At 42.8% G+C, this 16594-nt stretch overlaps 1 protein-coding gene across 2 annotated transcripts in view; it reads left to right on the top strand.

The window, feature by feature from the left end:
- The first annotated feature begins 483 nt into the window (after window positions 1-483).
- Window positions 484-16594, top strand: part of LOC111150173 (leucine rich repeat containing G protein-coupled receptor 4) — a 102995-nt gene continuing 86884 nt past the window's right edge. The window contains exon 1 of one of the 2 annotated variants that reach the window (XM_022507572.1): window positions 484-683. In XM_022507572.1, the coding sequence (XP_022363280.1) occupies window positions 499-683 (185 nt within the window). In that variant the 5' untranslated portion in view covers window positions 484-498. The remainder of the gene's footprint in view (window positions 684-16594) is intronic. The other variant, XM_022507571.1, reaches the window with a different exon arrangement.

A 16594-nucleotide genomic window follows, 5' to 3' on the forward strand; every position in this document is an offset into this window, starting at 1 on the left:
CGAGCGTGCAACCCTAGAAGGGAAAAGGACGGGAGGAGATTGAGCCGCGGCTGCGAGAGAGCGAGCAGGAGCCTGGGTGTTTGTACGAGAGCCGGGCGGGGGTTGGGGCGAGGGGCCGGCATGGCTGAAGGCTGCGCTCCGCAACCTTGAAGAGCGGCTGCGGCGCGAGGCCGGGGACGGGGAGGCGGGTGCGATGGCAGAGCGCGGCCCCGGCAGCTGCGCACGGCCGGGCCGGCTGGCCTGAGCCGCCGGAGGAGCGGGGCTGCCTCTGCGCTTCCATGGAGCAGCGGGAAGGGCGAAACTCCGGAGCGCCGCGTCCCTGCACTGCCGCCGCGGACTGTTGAAGGGGCCGAGCCCGCGCGACCGCCGAGAGAGGAGAGTCCCCGCCCCAGTCCGCAGGCCGGCCGCCCCAGGGCGGCGGGGGGCGTCGGAGGGCAGCGGAGGCGCGCCGAGTGAGCGGCGCCGCGGGAGAGGCCGGCGCGGGAGGCGGCCGCAGCAATGCCGGGCCCGCTGGGGCTACTCTGCTTCCTCGCTCTGGGGCTGCGCGGCTCGGCCGAGCTCAGCGGCGCGGCGCCGCCTCTCTGCGCGGCGCCCTGCAGCTGCGACGGCGACCGTCGGGTGGACTGCTCCGGGAAGGGGCTGACGGCCGTGCCGGAGGGGCTCAGCGCCTTCACCCAAGCGCTGTGAGTGCCGGGGTGAGGGCGCCGGGGGCGGGGCTGGGGGGACAAGGGGTTGCCGGGGGGCAGAGTCGGTGGTCCGTCCCATCCCACCCACCCGTGTTCCGAGGAGCGGGGCGCGGGTCACCTGTGTGTAGAGGTGCTCAGCACCCACTACCGCGCGGCGGGCTTTCCAGACTTCGCCAGTCCGGGTCCGAACCGCGAGCAGCTTTTTAACCCCAGACTTTTGGGGCACAGTCACCCCCCCAACCCCCGGAAAGTGTATCTGGGGCCAAGCAGGAGGAAGGAATCTGGAAACGCCTGCCCCTGGCAGCCTTTTCAGGAGACCTTCCCTTCTCGCGCGGGCCCCCGCTCAGCTGGCAAGAGCTTCGTAGTCGGTAGGCTGAGGGCGCCTAGAACTTGGCCTGGGTCTGCAGACCTAGGCACGTTTCGTGGGGAACACCTGGAGCTTTCTGGGTTCCAGCATGTGGGGAGAAGAAACACCTGTGCCTCAGGGTGAATCCCCTTCCAGTTCGGCCTCATCCAGGTAGAGCGACCTGGCACCTCGGTCCAGTTCCACTGTGGACTGCCCGACAAACGCCCAGGGTTCTGGAGCGCGCGGGGTGGGGGTGAGGGGAGCCGGGCAAAATTAAGACGGAAGGAGGGGGGAAATTGCAGGTTTCTTTTGGTGAAAATACTCTTCTTCCCCAAGTAGGCCTTTTAAAGAAAGAATGCTGACCCGAGGTACAGGATGTTGGAAGAAAATCAAAGCTCCAGAGCATATTCTCTGCCCAACCTTCTAGAATGGAAGGCAGCAGTTTTCTGCTGTACATTCATCTCCAGAACTTTTCTTTTGAGCTGCCTGGGGCTGGGAAAGTCACTCAGAGCGTTCTGACTTCTCAAAATCTTGCTCCTCAAAGGGACACCTGAGGCTTTAGACATTCCCTTCAGAAAAGAAGAGCAAACTGAAATAGGTGTTATCCGTGGTATTGGCAAATACGACCAATAAAAAAATAGGGTAACTGAACGCAGGGCTTGGTGTATGCGCTTGTGTGTTGTGTGGCCTGCTGAGTGATTAAGTCAAGAGCTCCGAAGAACTGTTTGAGGAAGGGATTCTGAGAGGTCTGTGGTGAGGGGAATTTCCTTTTGCCTTATAGCCAAGGAAGGGGACCTCTTAGAAATAAATAATTTTAAAGGAGTAATTGACCCCGTGAAGAAATCCTTTCTGTGCAGGCCAGAGCTTTGCCGTGTTTCCAGGTGGGTGGTGGGAGGCTTTCGGCTTGCTCTCTGCCAATGGGAGTTTTACTGAGTATTGCAGCCTGTTGACTTGGAATCTGCTTCATTCTGTGGCCTTCAGCTCCCCCTCCTTATTTCTCACGTGTTAGTTACATATTTGAAGTCATTTTCCTCCAGTATGGTGAAATTTAACTTTCTTACCGAAAGTTAAGTGAAGAGCAGTTTGCAAAAAGTTACATCAAGTGGGCAGGTTCGAGTGGAAGTGAGGGGAAGAAGACTGTGTAGAGGAGATGGGGCTCTTTTTTTCCTTGTTCTCTTGACACTTAGGGAATTCATGCAGGAGAGGTGCCTTTATCTGACCTCTCAAGCCTCTCTAATCGTAGAAAAGCATCTTTTTGCTGTTTTGACCAGTAGTAAAGACCTTGATTCTACCAGTTTTGATGAGCAGTCTTGTCCTGTAAGGAAAGGGGCTGTTTTGCATTAGTACCTAAAACCACAAAGAAATAGCACAATTTTATGTGAGCCCACATTCCTGTCTGCAGATCATCTTCCTTTAGAACTCACTGGAGGTAGTCAAATGCCATATTCTCAACTTGGAGCCCTATAGAACTCCCTGTTTGAGGCTTGGGAACCAAAAGTCATTGGCAACTGTCCAGATTAGGTTGCCTAAGCTAGCACATCTGAGCTGCTGTGGTGAGCAAATGTGCTACATTTTCCTCTTCCACTTGTGACCTATAGCTAGAGTGATCGGACCTCCTGACAACTAACTCCTTATTTCACCCCCGTCTCTTCATTTCATCCTCAAAAGTATATGTGACTGCCCCACTTAGAGGGCATTTCAAGGGCAGTGTGTTTGCATTTTGAGAGACCAGCTGGTTCAGTGAATCTCAAAAGCCATATTAAGGATGGGCAGGTGCTGTGGGTTTGCACAGTCCCATTGATCATCTGGGAACTCTTTCCAGGTACTTCTGATCTGCTGTCCCATTATAGCTTTAGTGAGCCACGGTTACATAGCAAGGGATTAGATCCATGGTCCCAAACTTTTGCTCACCATTTCCTAATTTCTGGAGCATTGCACAGAAAATTACAAACACAGATGCAAGTTAAAAAGAAGAGGCCAATCAATCAAAGTTCTTTTATTTTCTTCTCATGGCTCAGTGGTATATATGGTATCTTCACCTCCACCAGGGGTGTGTGCACTCCACTTTGGAGACCCTGGGACTCACAAAGAGCAGAGATTGTATTTTACTCAGCTTGGAGTACACAGAGCCTGGTACACAGGAGGCACTTCAAAATGTTGCAGTGAAGAGAGAATAACTTAAGGCCAACACTGAAGGCAGACTTGGGGCTTGGAATTCAGACATCATTCCCACACAGGATTGCCAAATTCAGCATTCTCAGCATTTAGTCTTTTGTCCAGATTTGAGAAAGCCCCAGAGAGAGGATACTGCTGCTTCTCCGTTAGGCTCGTTTAAACTTGTTCCATCCAACAGTGTCTATTTCCTGCTGAAAGCTGCTTTATCCGAGTCTGGGGGCAGAGTCAGATGTAATCCTCAGTATTGTTGATGGGATTCCTGTGTTCGCACTGTTTGCTGCACCTGTACTGGTGATTTATATTTTGCAAGAGCTGTTCTCAGTCTTGTGTCACACAATACACTGGCTTGTCACAATTCACCCTGAGGTGTTTTAAAGGAAGTCATCTTACTGGTATTAAAATTCAAAGTTTATTTTATCAAAGAGATTCAAGGTTATTCCTATAGTAATGGTAACAGGTCACTCTTAATCACCTATACTCCCAGAGGCTTGAGAGAAAGAGATGAAGTCCCAGTGGTTTTGGGGAGAAGTTTGTGCACATGTGTTTCCTGTGTTACTGCCTCAACGTCTGGGTGTCGTGGACTCAGAGCACAGATCTCCACATCCTAGATTATGTCTGGTCACCAGTGTTAAGATGACACAGGCTGTTTTTGTGGTTTCATGGAGACACTGGTGGGTCTGAGACCTTGATTGTAGTCCTTACCTTGCCACTAAGTAATTTTGTGGCCTCGGGCACATCATTCTTTTTTTGAGGTGTGTGTGGGGGTAACAGTTTTCTCATCTGAAAAATGAAGTAATTGGATTCACTAGATTATTTCTAAGGCCGCCTGCAGCTTCCAGAAGTTATATGATTTTATAATTCTTACATAATCTTAGGATGGCAAGGTGACGATAATGTTACGATCGTCTCGTAAAAGATCCCAGGAGCTGCAGGATTTCGTTTTGGGTGAAGTTGCACAAGCCTCTTCATTACCACTCACTTGGAGGAGGAGTTCTTTGTGTTTAGAAGTGTGTGTTAGGAAATTTGCCATGGAGACTTGTTGCAGAATGCATGACTAGCTAAGGCGCTTTGCTAGGGTAGAATAGCCCTGTTTGTTTCCTGTGGGGATGGCTTAACACTCGGAAAATAAAATCATTCTGTTTCAGTAATTTGGATACTGTACAAAAAGTTACTCAATGTCCTCACTTCCATATAATTAGTCATAATCTCGCCAGCCTTCACGGTGTGTGTATCCTGTACATCGGGCAGGTTATCGAGCTTTCTATATAGAATTGATGGTTACTTGAGAGGCTTTGAAGTGTTTTTAAAATAATGTTATTTTTTTCTTCATTTGGAAGCCTGATCTTAGATTCTTCCTTAAGATGTGTTATTTCACTACACCAAACAGCTTTCTTCTTTTAATAGTATCATCTAAAAATATTTTCCTCTGCTTTCTCTGATGTTTCCTATATTCTCTGGTGGGTAGTCATCGTATACCTTTGTTGATGGTAGAGTTTGGTATCTCTTGATTTCTGCATTAGGATCTGTAAGTTTCAACGTTTTTAGTTTGTGTAGCGTGTCTTCCTAGAAATGCATTAATATCACATACAAGTGAACTTTGTGTTAAAGCCAATATGTGAATATCTTTAAGTTTAGATTCTTCATTTTACAAACCAGCTGAATTACTGGGTTTTCTTTAAATACAAGAGAAGGAAGAGGATTCTGCTGGGAATATGGAGAGCTGGTTTCCAGACCTGTCAATAAATTGCACAAGTGACCTTGAGTGGGTGACATGCTTAACCCCTCAGGGCCTTGGTTTCACCACCTGTAAAACAAGGAAATAAACAACTCTTATTGCCAAGAGTTTTCTTTCTCTTGATTGATTTTTTTTTTTTTTTAATACATTTCTTGCATCCTCTCCCTTGGGTAAGGGAAGTATAGTTGTCTGAATCATGGAATCTCTCGCCCACCCAGGAAACTTCTTCAGTTGTCCAGCTCTGCTGGAATGTTTCCATTGAATGGGGAGCTCACTCCCTCACAAGGCAACAATGTGCTGGTCTGAACAATACCCAGGACTTGAACCCATAATTCTCTTATCCAAGGCTCCTTAAGGTTTTGCAGTTACCACTAATGTTTTATGATTTCTGTTGAACTGAATACTTGTGACAGTTATGGTATCACAAGCATTTAATGTCCAGGCACTTGGCTCTTAACATTAGAATCGTAAGGTAACATTTGACAACTTAATCTCTTAGGGAAGATCAAAGTTTTTTACTGGTAGGTGGATCCAGGCAAGTTTAGGCATTTTCTTGGCCTCTTTCAGTCTCTCTCTCAAATTCTTATTTTAGTCATCTTTATAATAGTGAAAGTACTGAGAGCCTGCACGTTTGGATTTTGGTTTCTGGTCTCCCTGTTTGTGTCTATCCCTTCATTCCCACTTTTTCTTACCAGTAAGTGATGGATATTGGACTAGATGATGGCAAATGTCTCACACTGCTTTGAATTTCTCTGAACCTGTGTTAACTGTTAAGCAAGTAGTAAAGTTCTCAGAATCCTTTAGTGATTTATTGAAATTTTTCCTAAGACTGTCTATCACTGTTTCTCTATAAAAAAGATAAATTTCCATAAAAGTACAGTATTTGTTGGTATACTTGGGTTAAAAGTTAAACCCTGCCAGATGTGCCTTTCACTCTGAAAAATGTAACTAATGTAACTCACAGTGTTCTTGATAAGACAGCTTTGCTCTTTTAATTTTTTTATTATTTTTTAAAAATTATTTATTTATTTATTTATTTATTTTATTTGACAGAGAGAGATCACAAGTAGGCAGAGAGGCAGGCAGAGAGAGGGGAAGGGAAGCAGGCTTCCTGCTGAGCAGAGAGCCCGATGTGGGACTCGATCCCAGGATCCTGAGATCATGACCTGAGCCGAAGGCAGCGGCTTAACCCACTGAGCCACCCAGGCGCCCCGCTCTTTTAATTTTTTAAGCTAGATCTCAAGAATTTGGCTTTAGAAGGGTGTTAGCCAGCTTGCCTTTAACTGTCTCAGGCAGCCTTTGAGTTTTTGGCAATGCCAACAGCTTTTCTTATATATAAAAGAATACAGATAACTTTTTCCTTTTTTCCCCAACTTTGTTAAGTGAACTATAGATTCTTTTGCAGAGCTTCGTTAGGATGATAAAATGCTCTATTTTTAAGTTCTGCCAGGGAAGGAAAAAAATGCTAGGACTAAAGTTTAGCAAATCAGTACTCTTACACAAATGGCTAATTTGTCTGCCTTTCTAGGCATTCTTTTGTATTTAAGTACTTGATGGTCCAGCTGTAGGCCTGGTAGCACCTCTATGGTCTGAAATTGGGTGAGTTCCAAACTGAGTTTAGAAATCAGTGTTAGCAAAAGACAGATCATGACTTTATAGTTCATATACATTTAATAACCTCAATTTCCAAAGACTTTAGCAAGTTTGTACTCAAGTACCTCTTTTAAATGGCAAGATGTAATTATGTAGTAGTCTACTTTGGATTCACCCCCCAACAGACAAGTATTCTTTCTTTCTTTTTTTTTTTTTTTTTTAAGATTTATTTATTCATTTGAGAGAGAGAGCACACAGAGGGAGAGACTGAGGGAGAAGCCAACTTCCTACTTCCTGAGCAGAGAGCCTGATGTGGGGCTCCATCCCAGGACCCTGAGATCATGACCTGAGCCGAAGGCAGATGTTTAACCCACTGAGCCACCCAGATGCCCCTAATTATTTGTTCTTAAATATATGGTGTATATTTGTATATGGCTGCCACTGTTTTTAAGCAAGGTTCTTAAAGTGTAGTGAAGTATGTTGTGTCATGTACAAGCAGTTAAAACTCTGAATGTTTGGGGTGGTTGTTTTTAATTTCAAGCATGTGTGGTATCATTACATATTTTAATTGTCACAGTAGCCAGGTTCTCACCCTCTGCACTAAGTTGACAGCAAAATTTGGCATTGGGCATCTCTTTTTTTTGATGCAAGTGATTGAGAACAGGAATGCCCTTCTAAACAGTCCAGGTCCAAGAAGTGAACACCTTTAAGAAATATATTTTTCTGGTTTTCCTAGCTTTTCTGTTCTGAAAGGCCTTGTGGGGAAGGCATTGATTTGCCCCTCCTGTAGCAACATGTGGGCCCATAAGAATGTAAGAATAGCCTTGTAAGGAAATGTAAACCATAGATATTTTGGGAGGCAGCTGGGCCATTTAGATCCCAGGCTGGTCTGATGTCTGTACTAGTGAGAAACTTGTGGAGGAAGCATATCTAATATATTTCAAGTTACTTAATGATACTTTATCCTTCAAAATTAATTTGTGTTTAAGTATTAAAAATCAAGAGAAGTAAAAGGTTATGTAAGTCCCTTTAGCTAGTTTTTTTCCCCTCTATTTTTACAATAGAATGTAGCCTTTTATTTTTTTAAACAAAGTTTTAAATATAAAATTGAACATTGAAGGAATGAAAATCTTAGTGCGTCCTGACAACAAAATATTTTTGATTCTTTAATCAGATTTCAGAACCTCATTCAGAAAAGTCATGAGGTTAAGTCTCCCAGTCCTGTACATTTTTAAGGTTTTATATGGGGAAGTTGTCCCTCCTAAGAAGAGTGGCATAAATCTGACTGAGACATGGTACCTTTACCTTTGTGCCGGATTAGGGCAGGGCCAAGGAATGAGCCTAGATTGCTTCCGGTCTCACTTCTCCATTCTCCCTCAGGCTGTGAAGTTCTCACGTGCAGCTGCTAGTACAAACTGCAGACAGTGACTTAGTATAAGTGGGTGACATCAAAACCTCCATGAAGAACTCGATTAGAACTCTTCTTCTAGGGAGGGCGCCTGGGTGGCTCAGTGGATTAAGCCACTGCCTTCGGCTCAGGTCATGATCTCAGGGTCCTGGGATCGAGCCCCGCATCAGGCTCTCTGCTCAGCGGGGAGCCTGCTTCCTCCTCTCCCCCTGCCTCCCCCCCTGCCTGCTTGTGATCTCTCTCTTTCAAAAAAAAAAAAAAAAAATTAAAAAAAAAAAAAAAAAAAAAAACCCCTCTTCTCCTAGGAAGATAGGTAGATTTCCCAATTCTCACACTTGTCATAGTTCTTGTTATTTTTAAAGACTTATTGTTTATTGGAGAGAGAGAGAGAGGTAGAGAATGCTAGCAAGCATGAGGAGGGGGGAGGGCAGAGAGAGAGGGAGAGAGAGAATCTCAAGCAGACACAGAGCCTGATGGGGGGCTTGATCTCATAACCCTTCGATCATGACCTGAGCCAAAATCAAGAGTCTGTTGCTTAACGAACTGAGCCACTCAGGTGTCCATGGTTCTTGTTTTAAAGGTGCAGGACAGGGGGTGTACTTCCAAATTGGCAGGGTTTTCTCTGAAACTCTAGGGATTAGGTTGTGTTGTTAACTTCTGGGTTCTCCCCATTTTCCCAAGAGAAAATACTAAGAGACCCTTGGAGAAACCTTATGGATCACAGGAGAAGGGGTTGGCAGACAAGATTTTCCCAAGAGAGAGACCACCAGCGGTCACGACTCTGTTCTAGATTGTCACCTTTCTTGTGTGGAAACCATCTCAGAGGGCTGCTTTCCTGTGGGAGAAGTCTCCAGAGAAGATCACGAGCTCTTGAATGATTTAAACCTTAGTAACTCTGTTTTAAAGTCTACCAATTCTTGGGGTGCCTGTCTGGCCCAGCTGGTAGAGCATGTGGACTTTGATCTCAGTGTTGTGAGTTCAAGCCCCATGTTTGGTATAGAGTTTGCTTTAAAAAAAAAATGAAGTCTACTGACTCTTTTTCAAGTTGCAGGGAGAGAAAATAATGTCAACCAACTTTTAGGTTTCTTAATGTTCTTGAAGACTGTTCATATGCTCTTATGTTTTAGGCACTCACTTCATCCAGTCTTTGCATTTTCCAAAGTGATAATTGCCCTTTGGTCCTCTTCAAACTCTCCTTATCTGAGATAAATTGAAACATAGACAGAATTCTTATATAATATGATCAGAATTAAGGGAATATTAAGTGAACTTAATACACTTCAAATATTTTAGAATCATGTTGTAAAAATTACACATGGATTTACTGATATTTAGAAGTTTCTTATAATTTCACTTTTCATCTTTTCTGTGCTACTTCTGCTAGTTCATCTCATTTGATTAGTTTTTTTAATATTAATATTTTCCTTTCTTTGTAACAAAGAAAAATTTTCTTGTTGGCCTTCTGCTCTTTTCAAGGTCATTTTGAGTCCGTGGTCACGTAATCCAGCTTTTTATGTCATTCTTCTTCTTTTTTTAAAGACTTTATTTATTTATTTGAGAGAGAGAGCATGAGAGGAGAGAGGTCAGCGGGAGACTCACACTCCCTGCTGAACAGGGAGCTGGATGTGGGACTTGATCCCAGGACTCCAGGATCACAACCTGAGCCAAAGGCAGTCACTTAACCAACTGAGCCACCCAGGTGCCTTATGTCATTATTCTTGCGTCTTCTTTTTATAGGCCTATCTTTATGAGCAGGCCTTCAAAAAGGTTTTGTTTTTGAGAGTATGGCACAAAAAATCCACACCCCTGAGTTCCCAAATCAGCATGGGCATGTCACGTAACCACTTTGAACATTGACTCTTCCGTCTGCAAAAAGAGGTAACTTCATTTTGTCTTCAAGGATCACACCTGGGAAACTTCAGCATGACCTGTCTGAGTGACGGCCAGGACCCGATTTGTTGTCATTTCTTCTGGAAGTGACTAAGCAGTTGCTTGTGTGTATGTGGACCCTTTTTCTCTGGTTTTTTGAATGTATACCAGGTCCAAAGCCTGTGTAGACTTCGCAGGTGAGCCATTGTGCTAATGGGGAAATGTCTGCTTACCTGGCAGATTTTTTTCGTTCAGAAAACCATGAAGATCCAGGTGGAGAAAGAGACTTTTATCAAGATATCTTCTCATAGGTGGTACTACTCCCCTTTTAACAGGAAACCCTGATTTGGCGGTGGGGGGGTGGGGGGCAGTTAGTTACAGTTTCCCTGAAGGAGAGAGCTCAGGGGATATCACGTTTGCTCCCCTGGGTCTCTGTGATTGGCACAGCTTTCCTGAGATGGCTGGTCACGTAGAAAGGTGCTATCCATACAGGGGACACAGTGTATCTCCCCACAGCGAAAAGACATGTGACCTTAGGCAGTGTCAGTGTGGTCTTTAAAAATTTTTTATTTTATTTTATTTGGCGGGGGGAGGGGCAGAGGAAGAAGGAGAGAGAATCCCAAGTAGACTCTGAGCTGAGCCCAACAAGGGGCTTGATCTCACGACTCAGAGATCACCACCTGAGCCAAACTCAAGAGTCTGATACTCAACTGTCAGAGCCACCCAGGCGCCCCATCAGTGTGATCTTTAGATATGAATTTTCCACTTCCAGACTTTGGAACACTGGGGATTTTCATTAAGCTGTGCTTAACTCTTAGGGAAGCCTCATGCCGATGACTGCCTACTGCAGTTTCTCAGATCATTTTCCATTTTGGGGATGGATAAGATTTACTCAAGATTGACAGTTTAGCTGCATTCTTGTTCTTCCCATCACTTGGTTTCTAAGAAACATTCAGATTATGAGAGAACTTTTTCTTTTAATTGCTTTAAAAGTGATATTTTATTGGATATTTGGCTATCTCTGTTTTCTTTTTTAACATTTGAGATTAATGCTCAAGTTTTGTGGATAAAGCCATTTTAGAACTAAAATCCACTCTTTAAGACCTTCTGGATTTCTAGAAAGTGACATGGCGATCTTGTTAAGCACAATTAAATCATTCTCAGAAACTTTAAAAACTTTTCTGGGTTTTGATTCAGACCTGATTTGAAAATGAATGGTAAGTAAGGCCAGAATAGCGGCTAGCATATGCAGCAGTGCTCACAGCCCATTTAGATCGGCTGAGTGTTTCAACTACAGTTGTGCATTTCCTACCCTGGGTCTCTTTCTTTAAAAAAAAAAATGGTTGAGATGTTTTTCCCATTACCATCTTGACATCTGCCTGGTTACACATGAATAGCTTGACCCAGTCCCTCAGCAGGGAGACTACCGTGGCCTTGCTTTCAATAGCCATGTCACTGACAAAGAAAACATATGGAATATTTCATTCCTGTCCTTTGCAAACAGTCTGGGGCTGTGAGGCCATGCAGCAGAAAGCTTCATACTTCATGGTAGGTTGGCAAGTCTGTGTGCTAACCATAGGCTCTGCTGCTTGCAATCAAACTGTGTTTTCCAAAGCCCCATCATGTTCTTGAAAATGGAATGTTGTATTTTGGAGAAACCAATTTCTAATACTAGTTTGAATTAACTTTGTATGACCTGCTTCCATGGTCGGTTTCTGACTTAATCATGTATTTCACCATTGGGAACTTGTGTGCGTGTGTGTGCGTGCGCGTGTGTGTGTGTGTATATGTGCGTGTGTGTATGTGTGCAGGACATTTGGATGCTGTTCCTCCAGGTTTAAAATGTGGTTTGTGTTTAATAGATACACAAGTTGGGAATGAGGTTGCTTGATTCCCAAGAGAGCATGCCTCGAGGACTGTCTGCCTCCATGTTTATCTTCTTGTCAGTTCAAGGCTAATTGATCATTCTCTACTAGCCAAGTACTGCTGCATTGACCTTTAAAGGTTTCTGTTGCATAGGACCAGCCTTCTACTTAGGGACTCTGTTTCAGTTCAGCTAGCATTAACGGCTTTGCTTTGTGGTAACTGAATCCACGGTGTGGAGGCTTGTCAGCAGGTGTGGCAGGAGAGGCCAAGAACGTGAAAAAGAGGGGTAAATCAATTGTTGTCTTTTTCAGGTCTTCTGTGTTAAAAGAATCTGCCCTTGGCACAACCCTGGCTGAGGTGGCATTCCAAAAGGAGAAAAAAACAAAAAACAAAACCTATGACATCCCTAAATGAGAAGATTCATGACTTTGGTGGAGGAGATGACATCTATTTCATCAGGGTCCTTTCCACCCAAGTTACCCCAGCCTGAAATTCTAGTTTCATTGTTTCCTAGACATGTGGGCTGTTTCTGACAGGAGTGGATTTACTGAAAAGGAAATGAACTCCTGTATTATCCCAGAAAGAGCCAAACATTTGAATGTATATGTACATCTTATCTGGAAGGTATTTCTGATGGTTCTTGGTGTCATTACTGTACATTAGCTGCAAAAACAATGTGCTGAGAGAAATTACTGCCTTTCATATTTTCTTCTAATTCCTTTTTAAAATTCTTATCATAGATTTCCTTTAAATTTTTTTCTCTCGGGAGATTACATTTTCAAAAGCTTAGGTTTTAATGAGTCTATTTGAGGTCTTCCCCATTCTTTTAGTGCCTTCATATTTTTATCCTAAAATAACTATTTTAATCTTGGGTGTTCCATCTTCCTACTTTGACTGCTTAACTGACTTTCATAACTTTGAATTCATATCATAGGAAAACTCTCTCGAATCTCTCAGTTCTAAAATATACCCTTTTTTTTTAGTGTACGGTTCCGCCAGCATTGACATGCCACAATTTATTTGTCCATTCCCCAGTTGAGAAACACTTGCCTTGTTTCCAGTTTTTGGCAAATATAAATAAAGCCGATGTAAATATTCACGTAGAGGTTTTGTGTGAACGTAGGTTTTCATTTCACCTTTGTAAATATGTAGGAGTGAGATCCTAGGTCCAGTGGTAAGTGTATGTTAATAAAACGTTGGTCTAGGTTTAGATGTTTTAAAGCTGTAGTAAGGTTTGATATTACCAATTACTTAGAGCCTCCATATATTCTTAGCATGGTATGTATGTAGTAACAGCAAACGCTGTTAAAAACTGATTTTGTTTCAGTGCGTGTACTTTTTAAAGGAGTAGAATTATTATTTTTTAATTAAGTTCTACATTCAAAGTGGGGCTTACACTCAGAACTCTGAGATCAAGCGTGGCATGTTCTATTGACTTAGCCAGCCAGCCCGGCACCCCAAAAGAGAATATTTAGCTCCCTCTATGGCATCTGACCGTTATTATGATACCCCTTGAGGAGGACTTGTGGAGTAATGTTCCCAGTGTGGAACATTTTGCTTATAGTGACAAACGTTTGAATTTTTAGCATGTCTGTGTTTGGAAAGTCTGATTCAAAAAATGGAAATTTGGTGAGAATTGCTGGGCCTCCTGGTGTATCAGTTGTGTTCCGTGTGTTAATTGTAATTTCCACGGTAATCATTCTGGGTCCCTGGCATGGTTCCCATTTTATAGCTGCATATATGGAGATTCGAAAGGGTTCAGTAACTTGCTCAGACGTCCCACAGGTAGTGGGTGGTACTTTGCGAAGCTCAGGTGTTTGCTCTTTGTTTGTACCTCCTGTAGATAGCTTGAATTGTTGACAGTTTATTACAAGAGGGGAAAGTAAAATGAGAAACAAAATGGTGAGAAGCTACAGGTTTTTACAGGGGAAAAAGATCAGAACGGAACATAAAGCATTCTGCAAACGCATACAGACCTGTACATATAGTCGGAGACTGACTGGATTTAGGAGTAAATTACATGAAAAAAATGTACTTACTATGTAAAATTAAGGGATTTTTTATTCACAGCAGATTTTTTTTTTTGGAAAGTATGTCTGAGTGTCTTTGCTTTTTGTACTTCTTTGTTTGAAAGCTTTTGCATTTTTTATATTAATAGTGTTTTTCTATGTCCGCAAAGTAAGTATCAGTTGTGTGCATTTTGGCTTGTTTTTTTCTTTTTCTTTGTGGAATTCGCTGAGATGGTATATGAGGATCCATTAGCATACTCGCTTTTCTGCTTCTGAAAGCACACATTTCTGAATGTGCTCCTTTGAACCAAAACCCTGAAGTAAATGAACAAGCGAAGTGTGCACTGTGATGGTTTCCATATAGCCGCTCCCTTTCACTCACTGGAATTTCCTGCCTCTCCTGTTGAAGGTGTTTTTATAGGGAAGTCAGCATAAAAGTGAATCACCCATGAGCCTTTTTCCCCCCAAGGCATTTCATTTAGTCAACTTGGTACTAATTTAGTTGGTACTCTTTCGTTGACTTGAGCATTGTGTTTGTTGATTGCGTGAGCTGATGTTTATTAAGCTGTTAATATTTTATGGACTGGATGGGCTCTTGTTTGGATCTGGGTGCTCTTTTCTTTAGCAGCAGGGCTGTTCATGATTCAATCTGTGGCCACAGTTTTGACTTTGAAAGGGGTGACAGCCAGCCCCATGCCTGACCATTATTTGGTGACTCTAAAGGTTTCCTCCTGGAAGCATTCTCCTTTTTCATTTAATTCACTTTGCAGTCTTGGTCTTCTTTATGGTCTGTCTTCCCATTCAGATAAACCATCATCATCATCTTGTTATTAACTTAGATGCTAATAATAATAAATGTTACTGAGTACCAGGCATGATATGGGAAGTGCTTTGTGTGTTATCGATTTAACACTCTTTTAAATTTTATTTTTATTTTTTATTTATTATTCTTAATAGCCCTCTAAAACACACGCTTTTGTTTGCTGTTTTAGAGATGAAGAAACCACAAGGGAGAGAGCACACAAGTAATGAACAAGGTTTTGTAGCTGGGGATCGGATCTCGGTTTTTCAGACCAGGGTCATTTGGTTGAGTGGGTGGTATGCCAGTGTCCTGTGGTGTCCCTTCTAGATGTAGGCATCCATCTATCTTGGTGTTGAGGATATCATGAACTGCTCATTTTATAGATAAGGAGTTAGTTCCAGAGAGGTTAGCTCTATTTTGTTCTCTGCTTGAAGAGGTCTCAGTCCCTTGGAATATAGACTTGGACCCTTCTAAATTTTAAAGGCCATCTAGTACAGTGGTGCTAACCCTCTTCTAGGTCTTTCTGTCTATTTGGGAAACAAAAAGTCCTTTCTCTCCCCACCCCCAGCCCCCAGACATACATTTATATGTTTATAGGCCTGATATCTATTATTTGCTAAACGTTTCAGTTACATAAATTGTAACACCAAATTTTTGCTTATGTTTTTCAGACCTTCCCTCCCTCTTCAGTACAGTTCTTTTAAGACTAGTTGAGAACAGGGCCCCTGGGTGGCTCAGTGGGTTAAGCATCTGCCTTCAGCTCAGGTCATGATCTCAGGGTCCTGAGATCAAACCCCACATCAGGCTCCCTCCTCAGCAGGGAATCTGCTTACCCTACTCCCTCTGCTCCTCCCCGTGCTTGTGTTGTCTCTCTCTCAAATAAATAAAATCTTTAAAAAGAAAAAAAAAAAAAACCTAGTCAAAAAACAGTTGATCTGGTTGAAATTCTCCATTTAACAGGGCAGAAGTCCACTTACATTTAGTTGTATGACTTGTCCAGAACCATTGGTCGCTCTCCAGAATATGTTAAAAACAAAATAAGCACATTATCAGAAAAGATGGTCTTTTCCTTGATTATATAAACCTTTAACATTTAAAAAGAGTTTTGGCTTGAGTTGCTTGTCAGATGGTAAAATCTTCTGTGCTTTTCCTTTGCATTTTGTATAGTCTTTCATGGGCCCAGTACTTTGTTGAAATTATAGGACATAGTTGTTTTATGCAGGTGAATAAAAAGGTTTCCCATGAATAATTTTATCAGTTCAAAACTATTTTTTGAGAGCCCCTTATATTTGTATAATGGCTCATGGAATCAATGGTCTTTCAATTTCAAAATAATAATTATTGAGATCAGGGGCGCCTGCGTGGCTCAGTCGTTAAATGTCTGCCTTCGGCTCAGGTCATGATCCCAGGGTCTTGGAATCGAGCCCTGAATCAGGCTCCCTGCTCAATGGGGAGCCTGCTTCTCCCTCTCCCATTCCCCCTGCTTGTGTTCCCTCTCTCGCTGTCTCTCTCTGTCAAATAAATGAATAACATCTTAAAAAAAATAATTATTGAGATCATAAGTCAATACTAAAAAAATTAACTCATTTAATATTTAGTGAGTACTTTATGTGTTAGGAACTGTTCTTGGTGCTGGAGACAGAATTATCAGACAGCATCCCTGCCCTCATGTAATTTACCTGGCATGGGATGGTATAGTGGTGGTGGTAGACAGTCGAAAAATAAATACAATGAATATATGAGGTCAGGTAATATTAAGTACTGTGAAAAAAAATAAAGCAGGGTAAAGGGGGCTCACTAAATAGGGGCAGTCAGAGAAGACTTGGATGGGGTTGTTAAGATAATTACTGATGAAGATAGCATCTACTGGAATATGAACCATCTTAAGCAATGGCAGAGGAGGACTTAAAGTTCTTCCTCACCCCATAGTGATAATTAAAACGAAAAGAATAAAATCAATGTGCCATCATAAACTGGTACATCAATGCCGTGGAATAGTACACAGCAGTAAAAGATCAAATTATTAATACATGCAACAACATGGATGCATCTGCAAGGGCATTATGCTGAGTGAAAAAGCCAGTCTCCGTAGGTTATATAAGCTG

The sequence above is a fragment of the Enhydra lutris genome, unplaced genomic scaffold (assembly GCF_002288905.1).
Source record: "Enhydra lutris kenyoni isolate GAN:26980312 unplaced genomic scaffold, ASM228890v2 scaffoldscaffold22, whole genome shotgun sequence".
Classification (NCBI taxonomy): Eukaryota; Metazoa; Chordata; class Mammalia; order Carnivora; family Mustelidae; genus Enhydra; species Enhydra lutris.